Raw genomic sequence first — 10,340 nt, forward strand, 5'->3', positions numbered from 1 at the left:
GAGTTCCCCAGGTGTAACGACCCAATTTTTCCAATAAAAATTTTCATTTTTAAATAACCAAAACACTTATATAAGATATAAAATTCCAATCACATTTGTTTTCAAAATCCATAATCATCAAATAAATTATTCATAACATCAGAGTGTCCCAAATAAAAACGCAGAGAGTGCATGCCGCGCCATCACGCCGGGCTCTTGCCCTTAGAACCTGAAGTACCTGAAACAACCAACAAACTGCAAGCTAATGCTTAGTGAGTTTCCATAGAGCATACCCCACACAATCCACATAATCACATAAATCATAATAGCTATATCAGCTACATAAACCACATAAGCCATGCATACAAGCATATAAGGATGCCATGGAAACCCTCCAAGGTCTTACATCGGGTGTCACTGGAACCCCCACGTAGTCTTAGCCCACTGCCATGGGAACCCCCACATGGTCTTAACTACCTGTCATGGGAACCCCTACATGGTCTTAACTACCTGCGATGGAAACCCCCACATGGTCTTCGCTAACCAAAGAAATATCATGCAAACAAAACATACGAACATACTAGGATGCCATGGAAACCCTCCAAGGTATTCCACCAAATGCCATAGGAACCCCCACATTGTAACGCCCCGATTCTCAGGTATTGTTTAAATAAGAATTTAATTGGTTTCAAGGCTTACTCGACGAGTTGGTTGCCCTACTCGTCGAGTAGCAACGGGCTTGGTACGCTTGTTTAGTGACCTACTCGCCGAGTCCATGAAGGGACTCGACGAGTAGGAGCTGGCAGAGGAAACCCTAAATCCCGGGGTTTTGCACCCTATTTAAGGAAGCATAAGCCTCCTTTGGCCTCTTTGCAGTCCTTTGAGAGCTCAGAAAACCCTAATTCGTGTGGTGTTTCATTCTTGTGTGTGTAAAGCTTTGGAGAGGAGATCTTTTGAGAAGAAGAGCTTTGGGAACAAAAGGCTAGGAGCAAGGAAGTGTGGGAAATCAGAAATCTACCTCATATAGCATCATTTGGAGGTATCAGGTCGTCACATTTTCTCCTTTTTCTTTCTAGACCTCTTTTGGTTGAGATCTAGGGTTTTTATGGGTTGGTTGAGATGGTGATGTGGGATATGAGCTAGATCTGAAGTTGTAACTTCAGATCTGTACCCTTCTTGAGTTCTAGAGTCATAAAGCTTTGAATTTGGTCATGTATGAAGTCTCTTTGAGTATGAAACTCCCATTATGAGCTTGGATTGGACATTAAGAGCCTTTGTAGCTATGCATGCACGTAAAGTTTGCAACTTTACGTGAAAAGCATGCCTTAGAAGCTTGGATCTGTAGTTTGGAGCCGTTGCATGGCTCAAATGAGTCTGTATGGCAAAAAGGACTGAAGGGACTCGGCGAGTCGCTTGGTCGGCTCGACGAGTCACATGAAGATAGGCATGAACTCGGCGAGTTGGAAGAACAACTCGGCGAGTCCGATGAAGATTGTCATAGACTCGACGAGTGTATGAACAACTCGGTGAGTCGGATGAGGTTGCCCCAAATTATGTATGCGCGGGTAACTATCGAGTTGCAAGAAGGAAGTTCGACGAGTGGCCTTAGGGTCTCGATCGTAAACCAAAGGAACTCGACGAGTCACTCAGGTGACTCGGCAAGTGGGTTAGTACTTCAAGGAACTCGGCGAGTAGCCGGGGGTACTCGGCGAGTCAAGGTTAACATGGACTGTTGACCTTGACTGATGACTTTGACTTTGACCAGGGTTTGATTAGTTGGCTTAAGGGGTACCTTGAAGGGTTGGGAACTTATGGGTATGATTATACTATGGTAATAGGTGGTGGAGTTTGTGGCAGTGATCCGAGGGTTGAAGTTTATCTACCGAGTCGACATCTGCAAGGTGAGTTATCCTCACTATATTGATAGGGTCTAAGGCACCAAGGCCGGCCCTTTAGTTGTTATCGTTATGGTATGCTACATGTGGATATGATTTGTTAGATCAGAATCAGGATAGACAGTATGTTATGCTCTTATGATCCGTAGGGATTGATATGTTAGTGACCTGCTAGGTCAGTGCTCTAGTTATGAGAGATTGCTATGTTTGGTAATCAGTGAGATAGATATGTTCGATGTTTGTATATGCCAGTAAATGTTAGTTATGCGCACATGGTTATTTCCTTGTTGCTTGGGTTGAGGCGGTCCTGCTTTGTGCTGAAGGCCAACACACCCTATGAGCGGTCCGGGAAGACTGTAGGCCCACATGGCGGTCCAGTCATGCCGAAGGCTCGGTATAGATTCAGTTGGACTGTAGGCCCTGTAGGGCGGTCCAGTCAGGCCGATGGCCCAGTATGGATGATGATTGATTGATTATTACGGATATGGTATTATCAGTGTGGTATTGGTATTTTGGGGGTAGCTCACTAAGCCCTCGGGCTTACAGTTTTCAGTTTATTGTTTTAGGTACTTCAGGAGTTCATGGCAAGGCGAAGGCGTGACCGTACCGCTCCTCATCCTTATGATCTGGCTTTTGGGACACTCTGATTGAATAATGAATTGAAAACATATTTTGTAAACAATACTATTGGGTTTTATTTATGCTTGAAAAGTTTAAATTTGGCATAAATTTTTGGATGTTACACATATGGTCTTAATCTACTGCAACAGGAACCCCCCGGGGTCTTCCATACAATTGTCATACCAACATAACACATAACTAACTAACAATCCATATATCACATAATGGGTCGGCCTTGGTGCCTTCAACCTATTGGTATGGTAAGGAGACTCACCTCTCGAGAAATGCCGAACTCATAAGATCAAATCCTAACTCTAAGCTCCGAACTCAACTGCCTACAACCACCATGTGACCAACTCCGTCAAAATCCCGAAATACCAAAGATACCCTTAAAGTCAAACTTGGTCAACCATGGTCAAAGTCAAAGTCAACAGTCAATGTCAACAGTCCATGTTGACCCAACTCGTCGAGTGCATCTATCAACTCGTCGAGTTCCTTCAGTCTTCAGAAAACCGAGAAAATCTCTAGGCTGGTAAGTTAATGAACTCAACATCTTTGATGTAGGCACACCAACATCTCGCAATAATTGTATATTTGGAGCCATACTTGCTTTATAATCCAAAGCCAAAAACCATAGACACCTCTTAATTGCAATAAGAGTTCTATGATTGGATTGAAGTAAATTTGTAAGTAAGTTAAAGGTAGGTTCTATATGATTCTTCAAGCTTCCACTTAGGGATGATGGACTTGTAGTTAATAACTTAACAATATCAGAATCTGAAAGTCCTTTAGACCTTAAGAAGTCAAATTTGGGCAAAAAGGTTTTTTCGAGATCATGTTTGAGAATAAGAGGGAACTTTCGAACCAAATAAGCAATTTGGGATTTTGTGAAGCCTTGGTTGTTGAAAAATGCTATCACAGAGTCTGGTCGATCTGGGGTTTTGAGGTTTAAGTATTTGGAAACTGAAATCGCCTTCTGGAGGGAACCCCAATGAGTCTCTGAGGTAGGAAACTGAGAATCTGTTATCTGACGCTGCTGGTGAGGAACTTGATGAGCGAGGAAACAGTCTATGAACCGTTGTTTTGAACACAATGAATGCGAAGCTTTTGCGTACGAGATTGAACATTGTGAGTAGAATTCGTTATATTGAGCTAACTTACCTGTTGATTGGGGGTACTACTTGTATGCGATTAAAAGCTTGTGGATTATGTGCTTTTTATCGAATCGATTTTACTTGAAGAACCCTAAAACAAAACCCCTGATTTATGTTTAGTTTTCAAAATTCGTAAAGAAGGGTTTTTAACTTCACGTCTTCATCAAAGTCAGTTTTGGTTAGGGATGTAAATGGGGGCAAACAGCCCCCACCCCAAAATTCCCCCCGTTCCTCTATTCGTCCCGTTCCTGAAATCTCTAGCCTCTCCACTCCGCCTCCGCTCCCGAATGTCAGGATTACCCTTGTCTCCGCTCCCACTTCCCCGTCCCTATTTGGGCTGTTTTTTTTTTTTTTGTTAAAGAAGCTATTTTTTGGGTCCCACAAGACTTTTTGACATCCCTAGTTTTGGTCGTTGTGGTAGTGTGGTTTACACCATCTCCAACTTGAATGGGATTTGGTTGAGGTTTGACTTGAATGCTTGAATGCGAGTAAGTCATACAATCCCTTTGAAAAAAATGAGGTTAATTAAGTTTTAAAATTGTTCAAAAATTAAACTTTAAGTTTAGTTACAAAAAAATATCAATAAATAAGGTTTTTGTATATAAAATATCATTTAAGTTACATCTCATGGTAAGCGGTTGATTAGGTTAATATTATTAATTTATATTATCCAATCGGTAAAATGTCTTAAAAAGGTAACTAAGTTTCATATATTTTCAAAAAAGTATCATTCAAGTTTGGTTTGGATAAAAATGCTAGTGAAGTAAAACCTTTGTACACATAATACCATCACAGTATACGTTTTGTTCAAGTCACACGTTATAGTAACCGGTTGGTTGCTTAGTTGGCATATTTAAAGCTTAGTTGACATATAGGATGATTTCCATCGGTTGAGAATGTAGATCAGTCGTCAAAAAGTAAAGCCTAGAGAGCATACTGTCACTCATTGTCATGTTCGATCTGAGTACAATTGCAAAGTTATAGCTACTCCTAATGAGAAGAAAAAGAGAAAAAGGACAACAATGTTTTGTGGCTGCGTAGCCTTTGCATAATGTTCTCTTCTGACTATTACTCCCTCCACCACCATTTAATACGCTTATCTTTATTAGTTTTTTCGAGCTTGAGCTGACCACATAAGTCAAGCCTTCACTTACTTATTTGTAGATTATTCTGAAATCTCCATCTCCTCGTCGCACTTGTCAATCAAGCATTTGTCAATGTTAGTCAACTAAATATGGTGTGAGGCCCCATGTGAATCCTTAAATTTGAGGAGCATGTTTCATCAAAATGATGGTCTTGAATGTATTTCATTCTTTCTGGAAGGGAAAAAAGAAGTACCCCCATCATAGTGGTCCATCCCTATGATAAAAAAAATGGTCCACTTAACAATTAGATTGTACTCATATTGAATATGGCTATAAATGTTAGTGTTCTCTGTAGGCCTTACTTCTAGATCACCGACTTAACTAATGGAAATCCTTCATGAGAGTTATAGGCCTAATTTATTTCATTCTAAGGGTTATATGTTTGAGTAATGTCCTAGATGTCAATTAAGCATTAAACATGGATTTTAACGAAATATTTATTGTTGTTAGGCTGGAGGGTGTACTCATATTTCACACTTCACTTTACTTCGTCATCTTAACGTCACCTCATTTTCTCCTCACTCTTCAAAACCCTATAAATTGTCACCTCTCACTTCCCCCAAACATTAAGGCATTGTATTGTATAAATGATAAAGCTAGAAAGAAGAGGAAAAAAAGAAGAAGAGAACCACACGTGAAAGAAGATCCGCATCTTGAAACACTTCACACTCATCGCATTCATGATGTGGTGTTCCTACATATGGTGAAAATACCACCTCACCTATTATTAATTTTGAATTTGGTTCTTTGAATAGTTTAATTTTAACAGAAGTCTTTTAGCCATTATTCATTTTGAATTTGGTTCAACCCAGATTGTAAAGACAAGGTTTTGCATTTCTTTGATAGGAAAATAAAGGTTAGTTAATTATTGTTAGTATTTGTTTCATTATTTAGGATTTATCTCCTAAATATGAATAAATCCATAATCAATTAGGAGTAGTTTTATAATTATTATACATATTGTTAGAGTTTTTTTTTTCCTTTTTTTTTCCATTATTGAGATTGAAATGAATTAAGGAACATGGATTGTTCTTAATTTTGTTCTTGTTCTTCATAAAGTATGACCATACTTTCTTTAATCCTCTTGCCATCATCTGTTATCGAAGACATGGGTGCAATTAGGGTTGTAAACGAACCGAACAAACACGAACGGTGGTTTGTTCATGTTTGTTTGTTTAAGTTAGACGAACAAATGAACGAATACGAACGGATAAACGAACGAGTTTTGTTGTTCATGTTCGTTTGTATAAGAAATTACATTGTTCATGTTCGTTAGTTTATGTTCGTGAACATGCTAAACGAACATAAACGAACGAACATAAATGAACAAAGATAAACAAACATAATTGAACATATATGAACATAAAATCTAGTAATGTAATCAAACATAATTAAATATATATTAACATAAAAGGAACTTATATGAACGAACATAAACGAACTTTCATGAACATAATTAAACGAACGAGACCATTGTTCATGTTTGTTCGTTTAACTAAACGAGCGGAAATTTGTGTTAATGTTCGTTCATTTATTAAATAGACGAACATAAACGAACTTCCCGCCGAACGGTTCACGAATGTTCGTTGAACGTTTGGTTCGTTTACAGCCCTAGGTGCAATGATTGGAGGTGGAAGATTATGAGGAATTGTGAATCAAAGATGCGTCGGCTAATGTTATTTAAACACCATTTGTTGCCTAGCAATAAACGGTAAACCAAAATATTGTGTTTAATCACTAGCTAGGCCAAAGGAAAGTGGGGGAAACTGCTTTGAAGAAGAAGATAACATCAGATTGAGTGATTACTAAAAATTGATAATTAATTATTCTGTTATGTGCTCGTTCATGTCATTGTCTCGATGTTTTTTGGATAACCATGGATGGATTTGAACACACTTTGCTACATGGATTTGACAGAACATTCAAAACCCATAAGCTATCCATTACATCCATAAACGAAAAAGGAGCATACCAAAACAAACAACATACATCTACATTACAACAAAAAACGACACAAAGTCACTTTGTGACAGGACCCTTTCATTTGCCAATGCAACTTTAAGCAGGAGTTATAAACAAATCAGGTTAAATGGTTGGACAAATAGATGTTAAAAGAATACAAAATAAAAATTTTAATTTTCTTTTTCCGAATAAGGTGGAAGACACATAGAATTTCATCTTCTATCCACATGACCCAACTTTTCCAGATAGAATTTCAAAACACCTGGAGCTTCTTTCTCATATCTTTCCAATCTCTTGATGAATTTTTCCTCCGAACATTGCAACCACCAACCGAAACCACAACAATTTTTATCTTTCATCAATCCATTGTCCAAACAATATTTGTAAACCAAACATCTTGGAATAACCCTCTTCTCCAAACTCATTGAAATGATACCAGGATTCTTTACAATAACAGTTGTCTCAAACCCCATCTCATTAACAACAAAGTCCATCACTTTATCAATTTTCTCCTTGGATGCTTTCATACACCATGGATTAATCCTAAAGGCTAGTAAGATCTCGGTTTTAGACAAACCCCAATTCTCATAAGTCTCCATCTTCTTCTCCCAAGTGGACTTGCTCATTGACCTAACTGCATGAACTGCTACCATAAAACTTGAGATCAAAGGATCGAACCCCATCTCCACAACATCATCCACAGCCTTTTTGAAATGGTCTGTAGTAACTAAAAAATCTCTAGGATAATAAGTTAATAGATTCAACATCTGCAATCTGGGCACACCAACATCGCACAGTATTTGCATGTTTGGAATCACATCTGCTTTGAAATTCGAATTCCAGATCAGGGCACACCTCCTGATTGCAATGAGTAATCTATCGTTGGACCGAAACAAATTTCTAAGGAAACTAACGGTAGGTTCTACATGATGCTTCAAGCTTCTACTTAGGAAGCTGGGTCTTGCAGTAAATAACTTAATAATATCAGAATCCGAAAGTCCTATAGAATTTAAGAACTCAAATTTGGGCAAAAGGTTTTTCTCGGGATGACATGCGAGAGCCAGGGGGAACTTTCGAACCATGTAAGAAATCTGCGTTTCTGTGAACCCCTGATCCTTGAAAAATGCTATCACGGAGTCTGCTCGATCTGGCGTTTTGAACTTCAAATATTTGGAAGCTGAAATCGCCTTGTCTGGAGGGAATCCGCATGAGTCTATGAGGTAAGAAACTGCGAATGAGTTATCTGATGCTGCTGCTGGTGACGAAGATGACAAGCGAGGAAACAGTCTATGAAACGATGTTATTTTGGACACAGAAAATGACAAGTTTCTGCCGATGAGATTGAACATTGTGAGTAGAAATCGTAATGGTGGAGGAATCACTGACCTGTGGATTTAGGGCACGGCATGTATGCGATTAAAGCTTATGGATTTTGGTTTTTCTCTGTAATCGGTTTTCACTTGAAGAACCCTAAAACAAAACCCCTAATTTATTGACATTTACTTTTTATTTTTTAACCAAGGGGCCGTTTGATAGTCGACTTAGAAAGTGCTGAGCGTGAAAGATTTGTCGAGTAATAAATTCTGACTGAATGTGTTGACTGATGCAAAATGACCATTTCACCCTGGTACTCTTTATAATAATAATAATAATAAAACTTCCACCATAATAAAAAATATCTAATCAATCTTATTCATTTAAAGAAAGATTACGAACTCACTAACAAATCTTTTTGTCTACTAAGGCTTTAAGGCCCTGTGTTATGCAAGACCGACTTATAATTGGTCTTGCCCGAGGAGATGAAAAAGAGGACATGATAGAACCAGGTGTACTGCCTGGGACTGAGGCTGGAACAAAATTGCAATATTTGATCTCTCGTCTATGAAAAAGACGTAAATGTCCTCCTAATCCTCATAGCTGAAATGCCCTTGAAACCATGTTGATAAAAATCAAGAAATTATACCCTTACAAACAGAATCACCAAAAGATGGAATGGCTTATTCCAAAGCTCTGATGGCATCCTTGGAAGTGAAAAATGAAGCATTATCAGTTGACCGCCAATTAACCAAGAAATGTGAAATTTTACAATGTAGAATTAGAAGACTGTTTTCTGTATCAGAAGTAGAACTTATGGAAGTGAAAACTGAAGCATAAACCTAATCCAACTTATTTTTAAACAGAGAGAGCATTGCTTATTTGGTTCAGGATCTAGAATAACACCCGGATGTCTTACAATCTGCTTTGACAGAACCCCAAGTTTTGAACAAAGGGAACATCAGCAGGCAATCTAGAATTATGATAATCGAATATTTAAGCTTGTTGGTTTTGAGTGTTTAGCTTACAATTAAGGAACAGATACCATCATCCAAAAATTTTAACTGTAACTGATATGTAAACTAAAAAATAGCCGAAATAAACAAAATTTTAATCACTTGTTAATGAAAATTGAAATGAACATAGACAAAGGCCAAGAAAGATGAATTTTTTCAGGTTATAGTTTCTCTCCTCTATGTATTATGTACTTATTTGTTCCGCGTATTTCTAAATTCTATTAACACATCTTCAATTATTCTCGTTTGAATCAAAGAGGTGTATCATATGATTCATTCTGTGAAAGTATATACTAACGTGTTGTCAAACGGATGAGATGAGATCCATGCAGCGAGATGTTAGCATGTCCGAATTATGTGAAACATCGACCGTTAGGTTAAAGCAGTCCAGTTGTTTAGGTGAAACATCAAAGAATGTAAAACGAAAACATAAATGTAAAAAGGTAGAGAATTACTAAAGGTTATTCCTTCTGTTGCTGGTAGACTTCCTAATGTTGCAAATTGTTGCTATTGTGGTGCTATAAAATTTTATTCAGAAACAAATCACTAATGTTGCTCAGATGGTTCTATTGTTTTGTCAACTAATGAACTATCGGTTGTTATGCGTGATCTTTTATGTTCAATGTCAGATGAAGCAAAAATGTTTAGGCCATATGTAAGATCGTACAACAATGTATTTTCATTTACTTCCTTTGGTGTTAAAGTAGACAAAGCTCTTGCTAAGAGAAACAAAGGAATTTACACATTCAGGGTACAAGGCCAAGTATATCATTTCATCAATGACTTGATGCCTCAGAATAATAGCTCAAAAAGTCTTTAGTTGTACTTTCACGATACCGAGCATGAAATAAAAAATTGCCTTTCCACTTGCCCATGTTTTTCAGAAGACTTGATTGGAAAATGTGTTAAATATCTTGATCAAAATCCTTATGCTCGATTTTTTAGATCTTTAAGAGATGTTCCCGATTTGGATAATTATAAGATTATTCTCAAGACAATCCCTGGTCAGGATCAACGAACATATAATAAGCCAGAGGTTTCACAAGTTGCAACGATTTGGATAAATGACGAAGATTATGGGGATTATGGTACTAGAAGTATTGAGGTGAAAACACATAACAATGAATCTAAGAGTGTTCAATACTATTTTGGTTGTTATGACCCTTTACAATGCCCTTTGATGTTCCCATTCGGAGAGCTTGGTTGGCATCAATGTATTCTTAAGAAGAGTGAAACTGACAAGAACAAAAGAGG

At 37.8% G+C, this 10,340-nt stretch overlaps 1 protein-coding gene across 1 annotated transcript; it reads right to left on the minus strand.

Annotated features, from left to right (window-relative positions):
• Positions 1-6,803: 6,803 nt before the first annotated feature.
• LOC145129016 (transcription termination factor MTERF15, mitochondrial-like) lies at positions 6,804-8,234 on the minus strand. Its single transcript, XM_079063772.1, has one exon. The coding sequence runs from the start codon at positions 8,103-8,105 to the stop codon at positions 6,969-6,971; it is 1,137 nt and encodes a 378-aa protein (XP_078919898.1). The 5' UTR covers positions 8,106-8,234; the 3' UTR covers positions 6,804-6,968.
• Between the last annotated feature and the right edge of the window lie 2,106 nt (positions 8,235-10,340).

This window comes from Lactuca virosa, chromosome 8 (genome assembly GCF_052849685.1).
Source record: "Lactuca virosa cultivar CGN04683 chromosome 8, Lactuca_virosa_CGN04683_v6, whole genome shotgun sequence".
Lineage (NCBI taxonomy): Eukaryota > Viridiplantae > Streptophyta > Magnoliopsida > Asterales > Asteraceae > Lactuca > Lactuca virosa.

Bases quoted from the DNA above. Each gene is read 5' to 3' on its own strand.
- LOC145129016 (XM_079063772.1), bottom strand. From the start codon at position 8,105: ATGTTCAATCTCATCGGCAGAAACTTGTCATTTTCTGTGTCCAAAATA.